General features: G+C 37.2%; 2 protein-coding genes across 7 annotated transcripts; both read left to right on the top strand.

The window, feature by feature from the left end:
- Positions 1-643: 643 nt before the first annotated feature.
- On the top strand, positions 644-4,044 carry LOC110886923 (protein terminal ear1). 6 transcript variants are annotated; one of them, XM_035979764.1, is made up of 6 exons: positions 644-757; positions 908-1,085; positions 2,794-3,178; positions 3,301-3,414; positions 3,486-3,627; positions 3,719-4,044. In XM_035979764.1, exons 3-6 carry the CDS (start codon positions 3,036-3,038, stop codon positions 3,884-3,886), a joined length of 567 nt encoding a protein of 188 aa, XP_035835657.1. In that variant the 5' UTR covers positions 644-757; positions 908-1,085; positions 2,794-3,035; the 3' UTR covers positions 3,887-4,044. The 6 variants fall into 6 exon arrangements, with proteins under 6 accessions (XP_035835657.1, XP_021990502.1, XP_035835656.1 ...); XM_022134810.2 differs by having other exon boundaries at positions 908-979; positions 2,608-3,178; XM_035979763.1 differs by having other exon boundaries at positions 908-979; positions 2,617-3,178.
- A 14,241-nt stretch (positions 4,045-18,285) lies between these two features.
- Positions 18,286-22,244, top strand: LOC110886921 (F-box/LRR-repeat protein At1g55660). Its single transcript, XM_022134809.2, has 5 exons — positions 18,286-18,372; positions 18,522-18,593; positions 19,057-20,119; positions 20,338-20,529; positions 21,640-22,244. The coding sequence occupies exons 3-5, from the start codon at positions 19,166-19,168 to the stop codon at positions 22,039-22,041; spliced, it is 1,548 nt and encodes a 515-aa protein (XP_021990501.1). The 5' UTR covers positions 18,286-18,372; positions 18,522-18,593; positions 19,057-19,165; the 3' UTR covers positions 22,042-22,244.
- Positions 22,245-23,495: the final 1,251 nt, after the last annotated feature.

Raw genomic sequence — 23,495 nt, forward strand, 5'->3', positions numbered from 1 at the left:
TTCTGGATGTTCTCAATCGAGCAAATGCATACCTTCCTCCATAATGGTCAGAGTTGGATACATACTCGAGCCACCAAGCCACCAGTTCTAGGGATAACCCGCCCGCTCGAAGGCCTACTGCGATAAAACCCGGTTCGCCTCGGTTTCGAATTAGCGACCTTCAAAGAGGCCTAGTTCTAAACTTTATTTCCACCACAATTTCCTTCAAAGTGATGCTAGTGGGAGTTGAACTTGTGACTAGGGCTGTTCAATTTTTAACCAAAACCCGAAACCCGACCCGAATTCAAAGCCACACAAACCTGAATTAGCTAATATCTGAAAACCTCGAACCCGAAAAACCCGAACTTTAAATGGTTCGGTTATCGGGTCACTTTTTTCCTACCAAACCCAAACAACCCGACCCGAAAAACCCAAAGCATGAAACCCGAAAAAAAACCCGAACATTTATTGTTTTTTTTTTCCTTACCAAAAACTGAAACAACCCGACCCGAACCCGAATAACCCAAAACCAACTAACCTGAATTTTAAATAGGTCGGTTACCGGGTCAATTTTTCATAGATAAAAACCTGAAAAACCCGACCCATTTTGTTATAAATTTAAAGTAAAATTTAAAACAAGAGATATCATTTAATGTATGTTTGGCAATGGTATAAATTGAAAATCATCCCTACACATTCACTCTCTCACGCTCACATAGTCACATCCTGTAATACCAACTGAGCGATGCTTAACTTTTCATCTTCCTTGGAGTAAAAGGTACCTTTTCACAACAAACCCTAGCCCAACATACACTCATCATTTTCCTTTCAACTGTTGAACTACTGATTCATTGTTAGATTGATTATCATATTCATATTTCGATTGTTGATAGTATGAACTCATTTTTTTAATTTTTCTTGTTATTAGGTTGAGTTTCTGCTAGTAAAATTTGTCTGTCTGCTCGTAATGCACGGGACTGCTTAGAGTACTAATCTTGTGGTTAGTATTCCATTTTCCGATTTTTAAAGTTCAATTAAGATTTAGCAAACAAGAATAGTGCTGTAACGATTGTTGCCAGTTTCAACTGATTTTCCTTGTTTTTAGGGTAAGTTTCTTGTCTGCACATAAACATATGGGTGTACGGGGTGGAAGCGGCAAGGGGTGCGGCAAGTCCCTTTGCCGCTCGGGGAACACCGCTGCCACCTTTTTATGCCGTGCGGGCATCTTTCAAAGCGGGGAGAGTTCACCGCTTGCGGGGACTTGATTGTTTGGCTTGATTTGACCGTTGGGGACTTGATTATAACCAATCATGTTTTGTTTTTTGTTCTTTTTAAGGGTTATTGGATTTTAATAATCATAAGTTTCACCTGTTGGCCGATAATAATCACAACTTTAAAAATTCTCTCCAATAATCTCAACTTGTAAAAGTTTGGCCGCCGTTGATCCTTTTCAAACATATAAGAATTTGGTCTCCTCAATAGATTCAATTACACCTAGAGACTCATTAATTGATTTAAGTGCACCTATGTTAGAAAATGATCAATGACGGCCAAACTTTTACAAGTTGGGATTATTGGAGAGAATTTTTAAAGTTGGGATTATTATCGGCCAACAGGTGAAATTTAGGATTATTAAAATCCAATAACCCTTTTTTTAAACGAAAACCACCTCCAATATTTGTTAGGCAAGAGGGGAGAACGAAAGGGAAAATGCCTTAACGTATTAGACCGTGGTGTATGGTGGGGCGGGAGTTTGGGGCATGGGTTGACACGTGGACTTCGAGGGGCACCGTTGGTCAGTTGCATGTTGGGTCGGTATGGCGGGGCGTGGCTAGCCCGCGTGGGTTGGCCACGTGTTATAATTTTTTTTTTTAGTTATTGTAAAAATACACACTTATTAAATTTAAATCCTAGCCACCTATAGCTTAAGCCAACCCAGCCAATGAGAGCCGGCCACGGAAGACCGCTAGGCCCGCCCAACGCCCGGGCTGAAACCCCTGCCCAAGAGGCAATGCCGAAACCCAAGCACACCCGGGTGGTGACGTGGGCGTTTATACCCAACCCACGCCCCAACCCCGCCCCATACCCCATAATGTTATGATTAGGCGGATGAAATTTTCCCCTCAACTGATAAGCGAGCGGTGCACCCCTTCACCCTAATGTACTACTGATCAGAAACTACATGTTTGACTCGAGATGAGAAAAGTTGATGAAAAGTTTTATATTTTCAGCAAATATTAATTAACATCTATTATTACAATATTTAAAATTTAAAAAATAAACAATATTAAAAGTACCAAACTAGCCATGTAGGTAATGATTGCTTGGCGGCTTCACCAGGCCTTGACACGATGCCCAATAAACTTCAAATTGTAACAAAAAACTTTTGATTTCTCTTGAAACAAAAAGTTATGTGATGCTGCTAGATCAAAAAAATTATATCTAAAAAGATATTTCATCCACCTTCATGTAATATTAACAAACGTTGATATAACACCAATAAATTAAAATATAACATATACGTTAGCAGTATAAAAAAAGTACGTTATAGTTTATTAACATTTTGGGAATATCCTATAAAATTGTCGTTTATTTAAAATCTTGTTTTTTTACAAATTATCTTATAAGCTCTGGAAGGTTCGCTATCCCTGCAGTGCTGCACGTTCTCTTTCACATATCGATCGCAGATACGAAATGTGCTGTTAACTGATTCTTGACCTTCTAGTTGTCGAACTGCATGTTTCTGGTTTAGGAGAATACCATAGAAGGGTTTTTCTTTTCTTTTGTCTTCAAGTTCTTCTCATGTCAGTACAGATTTTCTAGAGAGAGAAAAGAGAGTTTCTAGAGAGATAAAGCATGGAACATGCTTCTAAATAAACCCTTGAATCCAACGCTTCTCCTTACATTACTCAGCGATCCTTGTACGTCGTATACCCCAATCATCATTCACCACCCATCTACACATACAACACCCATCTTCAACCATTTCCGACCACTCACTCACTCACCCCTGTTCCCTCGGGCCCCGAATCCCCAAAACCCGCCGCCGGAAGGAAATGAAATGGGTTCCGGTGGATAACAAAGTTCTAGGGTTTAAAGAAACCAGATGGAAGAACAACCGTCGAGGGTATCACAAGCTTCTGCCTTTGGAACCACAAACCACATCTTTGATGATAAGAAATGTTCCAAGTAGATATACGTAAGTAACTCTTCATTTATGACAGCTTTTAGTTTGTTTGTTTTTTTTTCTTTTACATTTAATGTTTGTTGTTTTCTTAAAATGGGAATGTTTTGGTTTAAACGAAGTTGTTTATTTTGTAGTCGGAATTTATTGATCCAGACTCTTGATAATCATTGTCAGCTTGAGAACAGGAAGCTCAGCAATGGTGGTAACAAGTCTGCTTATGATTTTGTTTACCTGCCGATTGATTTCAAGTAAGTTATTTATTGACATTAAACTCACTGTGGGTTTGTTGTTGGTGTAACTGTGTGTGTGTGTGTCACAGGCGCCGAACGAACGCTGGGTTTGCGTTTGTGAACTTCACAAACCCTAAGGCGGCGTTTAGGTTTCGAGATGCGTTTCATGGCGGACATTGGAATCTGTTTGAGAGTTCAAAGGTGGCTGAGATTACAATAGCAAGGATTCAGGTACCTACTTTTTTTAATCACATAATTAATTATTAGTATTAATACTGGGCGTTTAATTAATTAATTAATTAAAAATTTTACTTTCTTTCAGGGTAAGGCAGCTTTGATTAATAACTGCAAGTGTATGGATTTTAGCGATGGCTTGGAGGAAGACATGCCGGTGTGGTTTGCACCGGCGAGAGATGGATCAGATCAGGTTAGGTCCAAAATGTTTGTGGTGGGGAAGTTTTCATGGGCTAAAATGAAATTTGGGAATTAGGTCATCATCATCACATGTGTGTATGTTGTTTAGTATGTGCAAATAGTAGTAAGGTGGTGGATTTGAGCACCTGAACCCTGTGGTGTTCTGGTCCACCATCTTTTCGAGAATTTTGTTGAATTATATTTTGCTATAGGTATGCAATCTCTTTTATGCAATTTGGTATGTTGTCCAGGTACAATTAAATTCATAAATTTAAACACATTTTTTTAAGGGTAAACTTCATTAAGAAACGGCCGGCCTGACAAAAAAGCGCAGGACCGCAAAGTCATCAAACATCTACTTTCAAATCATTAATTGTTTAAACTCACCTTTGCCTTTTGGATCATAGCTAATATGCCCTAATAACAAAGTTATATATTTACAGGGGTCACTTGGACATGATAATAATGCCTGAATATCTTAAATTAATAACATATTATCAATAAGTTGATAATTTGTCGGATTATGTCATACTAAAGCTTTTCTAGTACTTGTATATGGACAAGTTGTATAATTCAAGAACAATGAGTCCATGATCAACAAAATCTCAATAGTTTAATATCCCCTATACACTATAAATAATACGTGTTTATACCTCAATAGTTTAATTTTCCTTTGAGAAAAATGCCCGGATAGTCCCTGTGGTTTCGCATTTTTTCACCTATAGTCCCCAACTTTCTAAAACTACCTGAATAGTCCCCAAGTTTTCATTTTTTGTTCCCGGATAGTCCCTAGGTCTAACTTCAGTTTGTTTTCTCTGTTAAGTGGGGTGTGAAATGACCAATTTACCCTTTCCTTTAAAAGACCAAACCACAGGGACTATCCGGGCATCTTCTTCATATTTATTTATAAAACCCCATATTATCCCTTTCTCTTCATCCCTGCTCTCTCTGGTACCACCACCACCGTCACCGTCACCTCCACCGCCGCCAAGATACGGATCGGGTCTTCATACTCCTATTTTGCTCAAAAATCATTTCATCATCACCGCCTCATAACAACATTGTACTAGCAAGGGCGCCGGATTATGATTCGTAAACACAGAACAACATGATAATAACACAATGTAACAGGTTTGGTGAAACTGGTCCCTGTTTCAAACCGACCACCGGTTCGAGAACTTATCCCTTGAAACCAATTAATAACCGGAACTAGTTTCAAACCAAACCGATCCTTTTCCACTTGTAAATCGGTTTCACCAAATACCAGTTTTGACAATTGTTGACCCAAACCAAACCAAAACAATTCCAACCTGAACTAGTTTGGGAAAAAACCGAAATGTACACCTCTAGGTAGATAGATATTCTTATCTCCAAGGATAAAGGTTATCATCGGAATTTATTGTCGAAATCCGCCATGGCTGCAAACACCATAGCCTCTCTATATGGAACAACAACAGTAGCAGCAACATCAAATAATTCCCATCACCATAGCCTCTCTATATGGAACAACAACAGTAGCAGCAGCATCAACATAATCACCGGAGTAATCTGCGGCTTCTTCTCTGGTCGCATACAACACCCCAGACCCCCCCCCCTTTTCACCTCCCGTTCCCTCTCTGTAAATTCCGGTGAATAGAACGGAGCCAACCAACGATGAGCGGCGGCGGAGGTGTGCTTGCAGACGAGATTTCTCCGACATCTTCCGTCAGCGACATCTCTCTCTCTCTCTCCTTGCACTCACTCTCCTCTCGCTCTGAACAAACGGCCGACCACCATTCGGTGGTGGCGCCTCATGGTGGATATTGGCAGCAGAAGATGAAGATGATGGTGCTCGGTTCCACGGTGGCGTCGCACGACGTCACACAGCAGTATTCAGGTAGTTTTTGGCTGAGTTGTGGTGTGTCTGTGGATGTATGTGTGTATTTAGATTAGGGTTAGAGAACTAAGGCCATTTGAAGAAGATGCCCGGATAGTCCCTGTGGTTTGGTCTTTTAAAGGAAAGGGTAAATTGGTCATTTCACACCCCACTTAACAGAGAAAACAAACTGAAATTAGACCCAGGGACTATCCGGGAACAAAAAATGAAAACTTGGGGACTATTCAGGTAGTTTTAGAAAGTTGGGGACTATAGGTGAAAAAATGCGAAACCACAGGGACTACCCGGGCATTTTTCTCTTTTCCTTTTATAACTTTCGTTCGTAAGTTTTGTTTTCACAAAACCTAAATACGCGACATAATTCTATAATTGTTATATTTTGTTTCGATTTTGTCTTTTTACGCATTCGTATTTTGCGTATATAAAATTACATAACAAAAGGTACTATAACAGCTACAACGTTGGGGTTTTTTACCCTATGCACTATAGATAATATATGTCTTTATCAGGTAGTTTTATTTTTCTTTTATAACTTTCGTTCGTTTGTTTTTTTTTTTTTTTTTACAAAAATTAAATACACGATATAATTTTACATTGTTACATTTTATTTCGATTTTGTTTTTTTTACACATTTATATATTACATCTTCATACTCGTCTTTGCCGTTTGATCCGTACGCGGATTCCCTGCCGCAAAAGCGTGATGGGGAAATCCTAGTTATAAAAACAATAAAAGGTACGTGGGTTTGTGTATTGGGTTTGTGTATTGAGCTAACATTACTGAATATATTTAACATTTGACGGTATTTATGATTACATTGGTCATGAAATAACTAGAGGCCCAAAATCTTAGAAATGTGGGTTTGTGTATTTGAGCTAATTAATTTCTGAATGTATCATTTGACGGTATTTAGAGTGGAGGGAGCGGTCACCAAATGGTAATTGTTTAAACAATTTTCTAACCAATAATATTATGTTATATCAAGTTTTCACTCCACTCCCCGTTTTGCACTCAATCACTAGCAATGGTTAAACACATAGAGAGTGGTAAACAATTTAAAAAAAATGTGATTGGTTGAAAGGGGTTGGGGTTCACCATTAACTCTCTCTCTCTCTCCATCACTTCTTTTCTCTTTCGGTTTCTCACCCGGTGAGTATTCACCGACTTGGACAATCCCCGATCACCGCTCCACCCCTGGCAACACCTCCCCCCTCTGTAAACTACCCTTCCCGCCCCACTCACCGCTACCACTCCGCCCACCCTTATGCTTACAATGGTCATGAAATGAAATTTTATTAACCTTCAACGTAAACTACTAGTAATATTAGGTATTCTTTAATTGACGTAAAAACAAACTTCCATCTATGAAATGAAATTTTATTAACCTTCAACGTAAACTACTAGTAATATTAGGTATTCTTTAATTGACGTAAAAACAAACTTCCATCTATCCGAAATACCAAAATGATGACGATTGACGAGTGAATAATATTTAAAAGCAAAATGGATCACTTTTGAGAGTTTGAAACAAGTGTGAGATGTTGGCTTAGCAGAGTGTAATATACTCTGATTAAAATATAAAATTTTAGAAATGGCGTGCTCTGTATGTTTTTCCAGATGATTTAAGTTTGAGAAATCATAATTTACATATTACATTACATTAAAGTGTGAAACAAACAAGGCAGTAACTAAGTATTAATATTATTGTATGTTATAAGCTTAATCCCATATTTATTTTGATAATAATTACATACACAATATACAAATATAAATGACTTGCTTATTTTCTAACAATATCCTAAGGTATTATTATTTTTCCGTACGGTTGAGGATTCAAAGTTGTATAATGGACAAATGTGTAAATTTAGAACTACGTTGACACAAGATGTGTGAATTAACCGATAAAATTTTATGATGGACAAACGTTGTGAGCAACCGGTGACACTGGAACATCTTCCGATCACTTACTCAGTCGCCAACATGATTTAAACGATCATTACTCATTGATTGATGTAAATTTCTCCTATTTATGATTTTTTCCGCATAGGACCTACTCGAGTAGCACAAGAAGTTAACGACAAAGGATACAAAGGGAAACAATCTAAAAGATTATTCTCACTACATGGAGTTTTTGGAGAACCTTGCAACAAACCCCCTTTCATCAACAAGATTATCGAACATGTCAAGAAGCCTCGTCTCTTATGGGGTAAAGTATAGACCAAGATTGAATTATCCAGAGTGACCAAATGTTTTTCCTTAATCAAGTATGTACCCCCTTTCTCTTTAATGTCTGTTTAAATGCTGATAGCATCCCTGTACTCTTTGGTTCCCTTCATCTATAATATCTTGTCCTGGTAAAATAAAATTGTTATATATAAGTATATAACACAACACAATACAATTTAAAATCCAACCATTTAAAACAATGTTAAGTATAAACCAAACCAGACAATAACTTGGTATTAGCAATGTTACAATATTTAAATATTTTTTTTTAGTAAAGTACTGGTTATTAAAATAATCAATATTAAAAACAAGCCAACTAGGCAACCAGGAGTTTTTTTCATAGTGGTGTTTGTAGATAAAATATTTATCAAAATGGTGTCGTTGAAAAACTATTTACTAAAATGGTGTTTTTAAAGTTTTTTTTGTTTCTCACTTCTAACCTCATTGGATAAATTCAATTCATTAAACTACATCTAGAAGATGCTGGGACATTTTAGTATGGACAAAGCTCAACCTTAAAGTATGTTAAAGATTGTTCGGTCACTTGTTATAAGACTATTATCATCTCATACCAAAGTAGAGATTCTCAGTCTATAAGTACCAAAGTTATGCATATGTGCATTAATATGTCTTGCTAGATATGGATGATTATAATATCTTCCATTTGAACTTATTGTCATGATATAACATGTGTTGAGCGAGTAGACACTGGAATGAGTTAAAACAAATATTCCAGGTATGAACGATATTTGTTAATACTTTACTAACCCATCAAAACAAGTTTGGTAAATCATATAGATGCGGGGAATGTAACACAACACAGTAATAGATCATATAATATAATTTGATAAGAGGCGCGTAATGTCTCATTTGAAGATCATACATTGCTCAACATAAAAGATTGTATTTCAAGGGATCAAGCAACATTTCATTGGCTATGAAAGCTTTGAGCAATTTTCAAGGAAGATCAACACATGTCACTTAAAGGCTATATATTCAAATGAGGGGAAATATCATACAAGTTGCGCTCTTTTTTCCCTCACTAAGTTTTGTCCCATTTTGTGTTTTCTTAGTAAGGTTTTTAATAAGCCAACATACATAATCCAGAAGTATCAGGAGAAGAAAATATGCATTGTGTTCTTTTTCCCTTAACTGAGGTTTTGTCCCACTGGGTTTTCTTAACAAGGTTTTTAACGAGACAGCATCTCAAAGCGTATAAAGTTGATAACCAAAGGGGAGTGTTATAAATATAGGAACAGCATCAGGAGAAAACACTTCAAAGTGTGAGAACGGTGAGAACGATTCTCAGCCACAAGATCTTAGTGGTTAGTGGTTGAGATTGATGCGGTGACATTTCTGTAAATACTAGGGGCAATGGAACTACCAGGAGGCGTAAAATAATAAGATCCAAACAAGGGCGCACATGTTAATCACATGCCATTTCCTCCGATCATATTTAAACGCCAATAACTTTTTTATACGTGATTATTTTTTCAAAAAAATCACACCATAAAATTCAGCGTTTTTTTATCTTTCCAACGAGTATACTATTGATATACTTTTTGAAAAAAATGAACTGGGTTTTTATGGCGTTTTTCAGAACTGGGAGTTTTATGGCGTTTTAGACTATGTATTTTCATGGCGTTTTTCTGAACTAGGTGTTTTTATGGTGTTTTAACTAGGTATTTTTATGACGTTTTTCTGAACTGAGTGTTTTATGACGTTTTCAACTGAGTTTTTCATGTCGTTTTTTCTTAACTGAGTGTTTTATGGCGTTTTCAGCTGAGTTTTTCATGGCGTTTTTCTGAACTAGGTGTTTTATGACGTTTTTAACTGGGTATTTTCATGGCGTTTTTAACTGGGTATTTTCGTGGCGTTTTTCTGAACCGGGTGTTTTATGGCGTTTTCAACTGGGGTATTTTTATGGCGTTTTTTCTGAATTGCGTGTTTTTATAGCGTTTTATTTGAATACCCATTTCATGTGAGTGAATTTTTTTGACAATATTACCCCTTAGTGTTATTTAGCATCAATGCCACATGTCAACACCAAAATTGTTCTCACCGTTTTCACAATTTTTACCGTTTTCTTCCCTAAATCCTGACCTTGTAAATATATTATATTATGTGGTTATCAACTCCATAAATAGAATTGACTTGTTCTCCAATATTTCATCTCTTATATATTCATCGTAATTCTTTGTAAAAGACATACCTATCAATGAAATATACATTTCTTTCTCTTATTGTTAGTTATTAGGCTAGTTTCACAACAGTAATTAATGTGTTCATACAAACTTTTGGATATCTTTTTGAATTCTATTCGGATGTGTTAATTTGGACTTACCAACCGGTGGTTTAAATACGCACTTGTTTAAGAATAATTAAATCAATTATTATGCTAGTAAGTATACGTGATTTGGTGTTGGTGAACATTGTTCTACCAAACACATGATTAAGGTTTTTTTAGTTTTATTTTTAATGCCAAACACATGATAAATGCTAGTGAACATATGCAAATTTGTTATTAGTGTCATGCTAGTTTTTTTTTTATCTTTCTATTTTTCTCAACATTAATTTAACATGCCCATCAAACTTATTAACATGCCAGCCATCAGGTGCGCGTCAAAATTTATCAACATGCCCATCAAACTTAAAAGTTAAAATCATAATAAAAAACTAATTATCACATAAATTATTATTTTTAACCTATTTTTAGTTTTTTTTAGAACAACAGTATATCAACAGTGCTACTATTTGTAATGATGAATAACATGGTGCCGTGTGATATTGGGAGAAATATGGAAACTTGTTTTACCTGGATCTAAACAATTTAATCAAGGGTTAATGGATTTAATTAAACACCCTCAACTATTGTCATTTGGCCGCTGGCACTCTTAACTTTCATTTTGGCTCACACCACTTCCAACTTAACACTTGGGTTGCTGTGTCACCCCGTCGTTAACTAGCCACTAACTCTGTTAGTGGTTTTTGCTGATATGGCATTTTTATCTGATGTGGCATGATGACGTGTACAAAATTATTATTTTTAAATATTTAAAAAGATATGCCCCACCCCTTCCTCTCTCCACCACCACCACCTCACTTTTCCCCTTTCTCAAACCCTAACTCTAATCAATCCTCCACTCCAATTTCTTTATTCCATCCAATCCGCCATGAATCCAACTCAGTAAATACACACATAATCTGCCATGAATCCACCTCAATACATACACACATACGGCTAGTCTTACACAAAATATGTCACTTTCAAGGACAGAATTGGAAATTGGCACCACTATATACCCTCAGTTTTCAGAAGACCAGTAAATAAAAAATGGGGATCTGAAGAAAAAGATGCGCGGATAAATGAGGCTCCGGCAAGAGAGACGGGGTGTTTTTATAGGGTAGTTGCCCCTCTCATGCGACATCATCTTTGGATCAGATCTAATCTGATCTGATCTGATGATGTTGAGCCCATGATTCAATCAATCCCCATTTTCCCTGAAAATCAACAACCCTTTACATAAAGAATGCCAATAAGCAGTATAGATATATCATATATGTGTGTATACAATTATTTCGATGGTGAAAGATGAAAATGAGAAGGCGATGATATTAATTTCTGTACGGATTCGAATCCGAGCATCGTAATCAGTCATGGGGTTAACTTCGACCCGGTGTTGCAGCCATGGCGGTGATCGTCCCTCTAGTCTGATCTTCATGTTACAGATCTGAGCCTCTCTCTCTGCTTCACTTTCTCTCTCTTTACTTTCTGATCTCGTTCTCTGTCTCTCTGTCGTTGCGCCGCCGCCGTGTGCGGCGGCTCCCTTTCTTCCGATCTGCAACGTGAAGGTGGTGGTGAAGGGTGGTTGGCGGTGGTGAAATGTTGGGGAAGGAGGTTGTGATGGTGGGGGTGGGGGTGATGGAGGTGGTGGTGTTTAGGGGAAGAGAGAGGAGGGGGTGGGGCTTTATATATAAAAAATATATTTTGTTTTATTTTTAAGTATTATTATTATATTAAAAACAGATTTTTCTCCACGTCATTAAAAATTATTAAATTAAAAGTCTGAACTAGTAAACTAATTTTTAATATAGGCCACGTCATCTTGCCACGTTGGACAAAATGGCCACGTCAACAAAAAGAACTAACCCAGTTAGTGTTTATTTAACGACAGGGTGATACAGCAACCCAAGTATTAAGTTGAGAGTGGTCTGAGCCAAAGTGAAAGTTGAGAGTGCCAGCGGCCAAATGGCAATAGTTAGGGGTGTTTAAATCCATTAACCCTTTAATCAAAGTGATGAGTGCTTTGACAGTGGAGGATAATCCAAATTCCAAATCATTACACCGTGGGGTATGGTGGGGCGGGGGTTTGGGGCATGGGTTGACACGTGGCTTGGGTGGGCTTCGCTGGGCTGACCCACATTGAAGACGGTATGGTAGGGCGGGGGTTTGGGGCGTGGCCAGCCCAAACTGCATATTTATATTTTTAAAACAAATTTAAATTTTTTAATAATGTTTTTTAAATAAAGAAAATTACATAAAAAAATTCCTAGTGCTTGTAATATTTTTTCTTTATCTCTTCTCTCGTCTCCAACATTAGTTCCAACTCTTCACCTGATAGGTGATCGATGGGCTAGGCTAGAAACTTCATATCATCTCGTCTTTGTTTCAGGGCATCCCTAGCTTCTTTGTTCTTCCGAACTTCGGCCCTTTGTTGTTGGAATACGTTGAATGTATCTAACTTGCATGCAATGTCTTCCAACTGATCGATGTATACTCCCCTATGCGAGCCTGAACTCCCAACTGAATTCGATGACGTACCCGATCTTGATTTTTGAGCACGCCTTTTTGCGGCATCTCTTTCGTATTATGGCCGGTTTGGCGATTCATCCACAAAGTCCTCAAACTCTTGATCTCGTGCATCCGATTGGGCTTGGGACGAGGGTGTCCTTGACCTTTTGGAAAACGTGTTAGTTTCGCTACCACTGAGGATATTCGCCCACTTGGGATGGAACTTACAAATGTCCCAACAAAGCATGAAACGAAAGTCGCTCCCCACATTCGTTTTGTATGTAACCAATACATTTGTCACAAAGTCGGCTTCGGTTTCACCACTTTTTGGGTTTTGCTTTGCTTTATGTAAATAACCACTAAATTTGGTGAGTTGTCCGCTTATCTCGGTCCACTTCGAGGATAAGCTATCATTTTCACGATAAAGCTCCCTTTCTATTTCTTCATGGAATGCTTTACTGATCACGTCCCACAAATGGTTTCTATGTTGAGAATTTCATATTTTAATAAAAACAAAATTTAATATATTACAAAGTTATATAAAAAAAACATAAATATTAAAATAAGGGCTACAAAATTTTTAAAAATACCTAAAGTTGGATGTAGAGATTGTTGAACACAAGCCCTCGCCAATGCAACTTCTTCTTTAAGGACCCATCTTTGTTGTTTTCGTTTGGCGCTTTCAAGTGCTTTCTCGGCCTCAGTTTTTTTCTTGTGACTTCTCTTCTTCATGGGTTTGGATGCGGAAGGACAATCGATGGGGGGTTGAGTTTCGGGGACAATTTCGGTTTGGGAAAGGTTGATGGACGTTTGTGAAAGGTTGATGGGCGTTTGTGGAATCGAGCTAGGTATAGAATCGTCGGTGTGAGGGAAGTTAGTATACACACGATTCGAGAGAAACGATGCGTACCCCGCCATATCGGGCATAGTGGAGTGTATTAAAAATGGAGAAATTGGACGATTGGGTGGTGGGCTAGGATTTTCTTGTAATGCCCACGGGTTGTTCGGGTCAAAACCATGATTATGGAGATTCATTTTTCGTATTATGGTTGGATAAGAATTTTTTTTTTAAAAATAAAATAGAGATGATTATAGAAGAGGGGGAGTAGTTATGGTAAAAAATATGAATAGAAATGAGTTTTTATAGTGAAAAATCAATTTTTTTTACACATAACCGTTGGCCAACGGCTAACCCAAACGGCTAGTTGTCTTGGCCAATCAGCTCCCGCCATGTTACCTTGATAGACCCGCCAAAGGGTCGGGCTGAATCGCCCGCCCAAAGGGCCACGTCGAAACCCAAGCCCACCCGGAGTGGTGACTTGAGCATCTATGGCCAACCCCGCCCCAAACCCCATAGTCTTATGTTGCTTGGAACATGAATTTGAACACACACGTCATATTTACCTAATAATGAATACACACGTCATATTTACCTAATATATTGTATCCACTACGAATTTGATGGTATCTTTTTTGAACGCCCTAACGAATCTTTCAGATAGACTATTGGCGAAAATCACCACATCAGGATACACTCGTATCCGAACCGAGGAAAACCCTCACCTAGGGCCGAAGCCCGTGAACGCTCGCCCGAAGGCAAGACAGTGCGGTGAGGTAAAACTCGCTCATTTCTAGGATCGAGCTAACGATTGTCGCCTACTCGTTTATTCTCCATCATCTCCAGGTGCCGCCGAACCCGAATAACCCAAAACCGACTAACCCGAACTTTAAATGGGTCGATTATCGGGTCAATTTTCTAGACCAAAACCCGAACAACCCGATTCGAAAAAGCCGAAGAAAAAACCCGATGAACACCCCCTACTTGTTTGTTATAAATCTATATATATTCTAAAGTTTAGTTATATGTTCTATTTTAAAACCAAAATTTATGGTTGTTTTAAATGAGGTCATTTACATATATCCCACTCCTAAGATCATTTATTACATATATACTCAACCCATAAAATCAATTACATATTTCCCCCTTTTAAACCATACATATTACATATTTACCCATTTTATTAAAATTACTCCTATTGAATTACTATTTTACCCTTAATGAACTTATTAAATGATTATTACATTTTTCCCCTTTCTAATACCATTACTTACATATTTTATGATTTAATGTGTAATATAATTGTTTACAAATAAAATATTAACCTAATGATATGAATTATTTTTTTATAAGCCATGCCTATTTTTTTATAAGCTTCTGCCTCTGTTATGTGAAAATTGAAAGTTTTGCTTATATATAATACGTCATAGCTCTTAAGCATTATTTTTTTTAAAGAGAACAGTCATGCGACCATGGTTTAAAAATTTACTTTTGCTGTAAAACAGTTTTTTCAATATTATTTTGAATGTTTTTAAAGTCAAAATTTATGGTGTTATAAATTCAACACTTAAAACAATATTGATTAAAAAATATATTCTAAAATCATAATCTAAAAGTTTACAAATAATGAAATAGAGGTAAATTAGAAGTCTTTAAGTTAAAAAATATTAAATGGAATTCAAAGAGAAGTAATTTACCTATTTAACTTTAACATTAATCCCTGTTTACCCTTTTTTCTCAATAACTCCTTTGAAACTAAAGAGTTTCCTACAACTTGCAATTGCAATTGAATCGTTTACTTTTAATTAAAATTTATTTATTTATCAATTTATCAACTATTATTTACTTCCTTTTCACATTCGCATTCACATAACACTACGTCTACAAAGTTAGATACATCCAGGGTTAAAGAAAGAGAGAGAGGGGCCTGGAGAGAGAGTGGACGGTCGCCGGCTACATTACTCGGTGATCATCTGTTACTCAGGAGATGACGACGAGGGTGATGGGGGTAACATCACCGCTCAAGGGTGACATATAGTGACGATGGTGACGGTAGTTCGCCAGTGGTCAGCAACCACATCTTTGAGTGACGACTAGGGTTCCGAAGAACGAACCGGGTGATGTGATGGGGTAACGACTTCAGTCAAGGTAAGGTAACGGGGGATCGAAGGTGGTATACGAAGTGTCATCCGCATTTTCCGCCTGCTCTTCTCCTCTACTCCTCCGGCAATGGACTCCTTATCACTTTTCGAGGTGCGGTTGCTCTATTCCCTGCTATTTCTCTCAACTGGTATGTTTTTTTTCTTTTGTCTTTATCTGATTTAGAGCTTCATACGTCTTTAATAATTGGATTGTTATAAAAAAGTTTCATGCAAATATATGTATTGAATATGGTTATATGCAATTCCTTTAACTGTTTTATGTATTTTGGAATGTTACTTTGATGAGCAATTACGGACCATCTGAAAGATAAAGAAAGGGTTCCGGCCACGATTCTGACCGGATGTCGCTTATATGGAGATAGTCGTGCACGATTAGTTGGTTTGTTTGTTTAAATACTCATATACATCTCGCCTCTGATTGGGTTCAGATCTTTTTTATTCGTGTCATAGGTCTGATTGCAAGGGTTTTTTCTTTTCGTATTCTGATTTGGTTCAGGTACGTTTTTATTTCCAGTTTGTTTAGTCGCATTATTTTGAGTTTTGATGTAGAAAGAGTTCGTGGAAATAATAACATATTCGGTGGTGTTACAAATGGATATTTTGCTTTCACTGAGGAACACCAGTAACCGTGTGGATACAGGTGCATTGCCTCCGTTTCAGTTCAGCTATTTGAGAAATGTGAGTTTCATACTTTCATTGGTTTTCATTTTATTTGATGTATATGAATAAGAATGCATAATCATAATGTTTTAGTTACTAAATTTGTGGTCTCTTTGTTCTAATTGTGGAAGAATTGTTGTGCTCTGCTATTTCTGGTCTAATTTCTTCTTAATTAGTTGTCTTTTTCCTTGCCTGCAGAGGAAATCATTATCTGAGTTTTGGCGGGATTGTCCTATTGTGAGTATATATTTTAGCTTATTTAATGATTTGTTTATTTTGTGTTGATTTATTTCATGATTTCATCCTGTTTGTGGCCTTTTAATGAATGAGAGCTTTTTTGTTGAATGTGTTAATGAATGACAAAGAAGATTGTTACTAACAGATCTTTTCATTTTTTTGAAGTTGGCTGATAATTCAAAGGAGCATAATTGCATGCCTTATGAACATTATACCGCAACATTACTTGCAGTATGTTCATATTATCAGTATATTTGTATTCTATCTTCAAGAAATACAAGCAACTAACTTCGCTTACCATTATGTTCATCATTTGTAAACTGGCTTAAAATAATCAGCAAAAAGGCCTTGAAGGAGAACCCACAAATAAGAGTTTAACTCACACTTCATGGGTATCTCATCAAGCAAAGGTCGTGAAAGGCAAGGATGGCATCCTATGACGGCCAAATCTACAAATTTGTTGTTGCTACTCCCATTATTCATTCAATGGTCTCATTCACACTTGATCACAATAAGGTTGCAAATCATACTGCTATAGTGCTATACTATGCCAACTCTACAATATAAATTTTTTAAGCAAATAAGATGAATAGCTTTTGGTATGTACACTTTGACACGATATATCTTTCACTCATTGTTGCATTCTAAATCTTAGGTGGTTCATGACGAGTGCCCACCTACCGAATAAAAGAAGCAAGTTAGTACACAGAGTCTTCCCTCGCCCAATTAACCTGCTTTGCTTCGCTCGCTTCCATTTTGTTTCTATACTTTATTGGTCTTATAATACCTTTTGTTTATATTCATGGTAGTTGTTGATATTTTTACTTAGCGTTAAAGTTTATGTATAAGAAATCTATGATGTTAATAATGGCACACTGGTTGTAATCTATTTTGTTACTGTTTCATGTTTCTTTACGTGCATACTGCAGTCGCTACACTCATAAGTTAGTTCACTTAAAAATTTGTTTATGTGTGTTCATTTACCTTCATTTATCTATGTTTAAGTTCGTTTAATAGTCATTTCAAGTTTTTAGGCTGTTACAATTTAGTCTGGTTTTATTTAATTTATTGTAGCATATTGTAATATGATTTAAGGTTTTCATATGGTAGTGAGTTCTCTCAATGATTTTTATGGGTTAGTCATGTATGGAGAGTCATGCGTGCACATATGTTAAGATATTTGATTTGACTAACTCATAGCCGTTGCTTATGTTTACTTGCTTAAACCTGTTGTAGACAAGAAACTACTAAGGGGAAGGGCGACTACATGGGCATGCATTAGCGGCTGAATATTTCGTGAATTATTGAATAAACCGGAAGCTTTATGAACTCCTTTAAGTTTTTTTCCTGTAATGTATGTTTTTAGACTTGGCATACAAGTTTGTTCTTAAACACATTCCGCAAACAAAGTTTCCTGTGCTATGCACGCCTTAAGTTTTGTGTGGCTGGCTTATGGTACAAGCTCTTATGACGTTTTGTATGGCTTCTCTTACATTGTCTTTTGGCTAATCACCTTTTATCCATGCATAAACATTTTTCCCGAACGCACCACAAAATGAAGGACACTAACTGTTGGTCATGCCGTGCATCGCACGGGCCTACCCTCTAGTTTAAAGTAAAATTTAAAACAAGAGATATCATTTAATGTATGTTTGGCAATAGTATAAATTGAAAATCCTCCCTACACATTCATTCTCTCACGCTGACATACACATACATCCTGTAATACCATCCGCGCGATGCTTAACTTTTCATCTTCCTTGGAGAAAAGGTACCTTTTCACAAACCCTAGCCCAACATACACTCATCATCTTCCTTTCAACTGTTGAACTACTGATTCATTGTTAGAATGATTATCATATTCATATGTCGATTGTCGATAGTATGAACTGATCATTTTTTTATTTTTCTTGTTATTAGGTTGAGTTTCTGCTAGTAAAATTTGTCTGTCTGCTCGTAATGCACGGGACTGCTTAGAGTACTAATCTTGTGGTTAGTATTCCATTTTCCGATTTTTAAAGTTCAATTAAGATTTAGCAAACAAGAATAGTGCTGTAACGATTGTTGCCAGTTTCAACTGATTTTCCTTATTTTTAGGGTAAGCTTTTTTGTCTGCACATAAACATAAGAAACTACATGTTTGACTCGAGATGAACTTACGAAGAAGTTTACGGTAGAAGGTTTTGACTTTTGAAGGTCAAATTAAGACTAGAAACTAAAGTTGTTGGAAACTTGTACTTCCAGTGTCACATGTGTAGTGGGATTCTTTCTTTATTTTTCATGAAAATTTTTGGTTTCGTTTAGCATAACAAAAGGCTTGTCAAAAAAAAAAAAAAAAAACTATCTTCTTGTAACATTCTTGGTTAATATTAATTTAATATTGAAAATTTTAAAGTATAGCTAGTTGTATTGTTTATAAATATTAATCCTTTTGTTTCACCACTGAAAATTGCAGCTTTAGGAATCCAAAAAAGGGGTGTAATATGGCAATGATATTGGTTTAGCAAACAAGATTGGAGATTAGTAGTACCGTATTGAAACTGGCCAGTGCGCTGTATCAAAGTATGAGTGGGACGAGAATGGGTGATAGACTAAGCAGTTTGCCGGATGATCTTATTCATAAAATCTTGTCTTTTGTTTGCATCAAACATGCTGTTCAAACGAGTGTTTTGTCACCCAGATGGAGATTTATTTGGACTTCAATGCCTTATCTCAATTTCTTAAGTGAGGATTTCCCTTCGTTGCCCCATTTCGCCAAAGCAGTTACCAATGTATTGTCTCGCCGAAATGATCGAATAGAAGTGGCATCTTTGACGCTTAGTCTCCATGGAAGGGTTAGTCTGGCGTTTGTCAAACGAATTCTCAACTACGCGTTCTCCCACAATGTCCAACATATGACTGTTACATGCCTGATTGAGAAGAAGATTGAACTCCCTCTTTCTCTCTTTCGTTCTCGGTCCCTCAAACATCTCACTTTAGTCGGTTCTGTTGATCGTTCGGTTGCATCAACTTGGGAGCTTCCAGCCTTAACGACATTGCATCTCGGTTATGTCACATTGTATAAAGATGAAGATGAAGAAGATGATGAAGATGAGGATGAGGATGAAGATGATGAAGACAACAATATTTTTTCCAAGTGCCCAAACATGAAGAGTCTCACTTTAGATGGCTGCAAGATAATGGGATCGAATGGTTTAAGTATTTGTCATCCTCAACTTTCTAATCTCACGTTTGAAAATGGATACTGGGGGTTGAATTTTTTCTATGTGGTTGTACCTCAACTCAAGAATCTCACTATTGTAAATTGTGATTGGGTGCATCTTTCTGCACCTGATCTTACCTCCTTTATATATAGAAGTGGTTATTCTTTGAAATTCTATACGGACAGTTTACCCTCTTTGGAGGAGGTTGATCTTTGTATACGCAAACCTTGCAAGACAGAAATCAGTGCTATTGTTGGTTTACTTCAGCAGTTCCATAGAGTCAAATATCTTACAGTTAACTTGGAAACTATAGAGGTATTTGGTTCTTTATTCGAAAGACATGTGCTTGTTTTCTGGTGCTAAAAAAACTAAATATGGAATCATGTTTTATACCTTAAAAAGCCAAGAAACAGTTAACCAAAATAGGACGTTGCATATAATATATCTATGTATGTGTACTTATATTAATGCTTGTTTTATACTTCTAATAATTTTCTCTTAGTGCATACTTTTCTTTTGTAATATTTCTGCAGGTTCTCTGTTCCTCAGTCGAACTAATCTCAAATCAACCTTCTCCATTTGCTAACTTGAGGAGTTTAAAGATTCATCCCGTGGACATACAATTGGTGGGGCAGGCACAAAAGAAAGTAGTTGTGTTTAATGAAGTCAAAAGCTATTTGCTAGGCGGTTCTCCAAGTGCCTCATTAACACTGGTTACACATGAGGTAATTAATTACATCATGAAGGATCTTATTGTTATTTGTCATGCATCATACATATTGCTCTTGGTTATAAAGAAAGTTATGGTAAGCAATTGGCATAATAATTAGAATCTTTTGTTAGATTTTATTTTGACGTCACCGTGCTGACCTTGATCCGGTATATAATCTACCATTGCTCACCAAATTGAGACGCTTGATAGGGTGATCTTTTCTTTTTGCTACAACCGCATTAATTAATAGGGCCCTAAAGCATGTCAGTAAATCATGAAAGGTAGGTAGATTGTTGAAGTTTACATTCAGTTATTCCATTGGGGGTTCGGGGTTGGATCTTTTGCCCGTGTGTTATTTTCCAGGACCTGTTTCCTCTGTAGTTTTACTTTGATTGTCGAAGTTTACATTCAGTGTTCCGTTTTTGACATAACCAGGATGGATCAACTGATCAGTGGTTCGGTTCTAATGGATGTATTCTTTCTGTTGGTCTAGTTTTGTCATATTTCAAATTATGTCCTTTTTTTTTGGGTAAAGGGTTTACCCCGGTGATTTTATAAATTTCACAAAACCAATAAGAACATGTAGTATGGAAACGTACCATACTAGATCATAGATGGGACATCCCCCCCAACTATGTACACCAAAACAAACCAACAACTAAAACTAGCCAACAAGGCAAATAAAAACCACTAGACTAGATACTAGATACAAGACCAAACCCAAACTCTATACTCTAACCGAATCCAAACATATCATCATTATCCAGCATCCCCTCTCCACAAATGTTCCACTTTCCCAACATCCTCATCACTTGAATAGATGGTTTGAACTTTAGACCCATAAGCATTTCAAATTATATCCAACAAACAAGATTCTAAATTTATTATCTATTGAGGGCATATTTAATAAAAAAATATTACCGGTTTAGGCATTAAAACACAGTTGATATGGTTATTAGTTAGTTTCAATGTATAGACCTGGTGGATTCTACTAACTAAATCTGTAAAATGTGTTGGTGCTAATTTTTTATTTCTTAAAGAGAACCACCAGTGATCCATCTGTATTAGTAAGGTAGTACAAGTTTAGAATAAATGATTAGTACTTATTATGGAAATATTGCAGGAGATTAAAGCGCGGGACACATCACTAGCACAACACCTTATGACAGAACTATGGGTAATGCTAGAGCAGGATAAAGCTAACATCAACTTGGATCATATGGAGCGAGGGAAAGCACCAATCGAGAATTGTTGGGAAGATCTAACTACACGGAGTCAGCTTGAGAAAACAAAGAATTGCGACATCATTTCAAAGTTGCAACACATTGAAGGTGTACTGACAAAGTTGCCAACATCAGACAAGGCTAAAATGCAATCATCGTTTTCTAGTTTGTGTGCAGAAGCCAACCTTGTCATGAAGAAAATAGATCGTACGCATATCCAGTGTGGTACCCTAGGGATGCGTTTTAGTGTCTACGATGATGAACTTGCTAAAGCATTGCATCGGTCTTCTAAGCAGATATAAGTTGTTGATTTTCTATAGCTTGTAAGTGTTAAAGCTGTTCTTTTGTTTTGATTTCAGGTTCCTGCAGTAGTCTTCAACACTTCATGTTCGTATTAGGAACTAAAGTGTTGGGTGCCTAGTGTGTGTTAGAACTTGTTTCAAAAGTGGGTTTTTGATGGATGTTGAACTCACAACGATCGTTAGTATCCTTGTATTTGAGTAAACTTGCTCCAGCTATGATTTGGATTAGAAAAAAACATCTAAAAGATTTTAGAAAAAGTTTATGATTTCTAAACCGCGATCATCTTTTACTCTTTTAGAGAAGTTTATTTTCGTTTTTGTTAGTGTACTTTGGACTCGCCTTGTAAAACTTAAAAAGTCAAAATATGGTGGTAAAAAACTAAAAAAGATTAAACTCTACCCATGTCATATCTACTTGTACACTGTGGTATAATTTGATCGAGCAAGAAATATGATATTTTCTACTGTGTCAATGAGATCACGATAGAAGCAACAAGTTCAACTCGATCGAGCAAGAAATATGATATTTTCTACTGTGTCAATGAGATCACGATAGAAGCAACAATTTCAACCTTACACTTGCTAGAACACGATGGTATAATTCGATCGAGCAAAAAAATAGAGTTAACTGCCATTTTCGTCTCTGTGGTTTGGTCACTTTGGTCATTTCAGTCCATTTTTCAAAAATGCGCCATTTTCGTCCCCCACGTTCTGGAAAGGTGCCATTTCAGTCCAAAAATCATAACCCAGTTAAGTCAGTTAGTAAATAAGGACTGATTGTGTAAATTTGTAACATAAAGGACAATTTAAGTAAATATTAAACACCACCACCACTAGCCCTGCCACCACCACCGCTCCGCTGCCACCACCACCACCACCGCCACCACAGCCCTGCCACCACCACCACTCCGCTGCCACCACCACCACCACCGCCACCACAGCCCTGCCACCACCACCACAGCCCTGCCACCACCGCCACCACAGCCGGTTCATCATCATATCAGACGAGAGAGGGAGAAAGTCGGAGAGAGAGAGAGAGAGAGAGAGAGAGAGAGAGAGAGAGAGAGAGAGAGAGAGAGATAACGAGGCGGGAGAGAGAACCGGCGACGGTGGGGCTGCCTTCCCCAGATGATGACGATGATGACGTTGATGGTGGTGGTTCCGGCGGCGGCGGTGGTGACCATGCTACTGTTCATCGTCTTCCCCAAAACGGTCAACAGAAGTCAAACGGCCTAATTCTCGATCAATACCGGATAATATTCAAATTAAACTTGCAGAAACATTGTACAAGTATAAACATACCGATTGGGTGATTAAAACCGATCCGGTATCGCGTGCAACGGCGTGGCGACAGTCTCCGGCGACGGGTATTCCGGCGAGACTTGCAGACGATGAACATAGGGTATTTTCGAAGGGGTAAAGGATTTTGAAGGGTGTGAGAATTTCGTATGGGT

Source organism: Helianthus annuus, chromosome 11 (assembly GCF_002127325.2).
Source record: "Helianthus annuus cultivar XRQ/B chromosome 11, HanXRQr2.0-SUNRISE, whole genome shotgun sequence".
Taxonomy (NCBI): Eukaryota; Viridiplantae; Streptophyta; class Magnoliopsida; order Asterales; family Asteraceae; genus Helianthus; species Helianthus annuus.

Excerpts from the sequence above, each read along its gene's own strand:
- LOC110886921 (XM_022134809.2), top strand. The coding sequence starts at position 19,166 with ATGAGTGGGACGAGAATGGGTGATAGACTAAGCAGTTTGCCGGATGAT. Across the intron at positions 20,120-20,337 it reads TTAACTTGGAAACTATAGAG|GTTCTCTGTTCCTCAGTCGA; the intron begins GTATTTGGTTCT and ends ATATTTCTGCAG. Across the intron at positions 20,530-21,639 it reads TAACACTGGTTACACATGAG|GAGATTAAAGCGCGGGACAC; the intron begins GTAATTAATTAC and ends GAAATATTGCAG.
- LOC110886923 (XM_035979764.1), top strand. The coding sequence starts at position 3,036 with ATGAAATGGGTTCCGGTGGATAACAAAGTTCTAGGGTTTAAAGAAACC. Across the intron at positions 3,179-3,300 it reads AATGTTCCAAGTAGATATAC|TCGGAATTTATTGATCCAGA; the intron begins GTAAGTAACTCT and ends TTTATTTTGTAG. Across the intron at positions 3,628-3,718 it reads TTACAATAGCAAGGATTCAG|GGTAAGGCAGCTTTGATTAA; the intron begins GTACCTACTTTT and ends ACTTTCTTTCAG.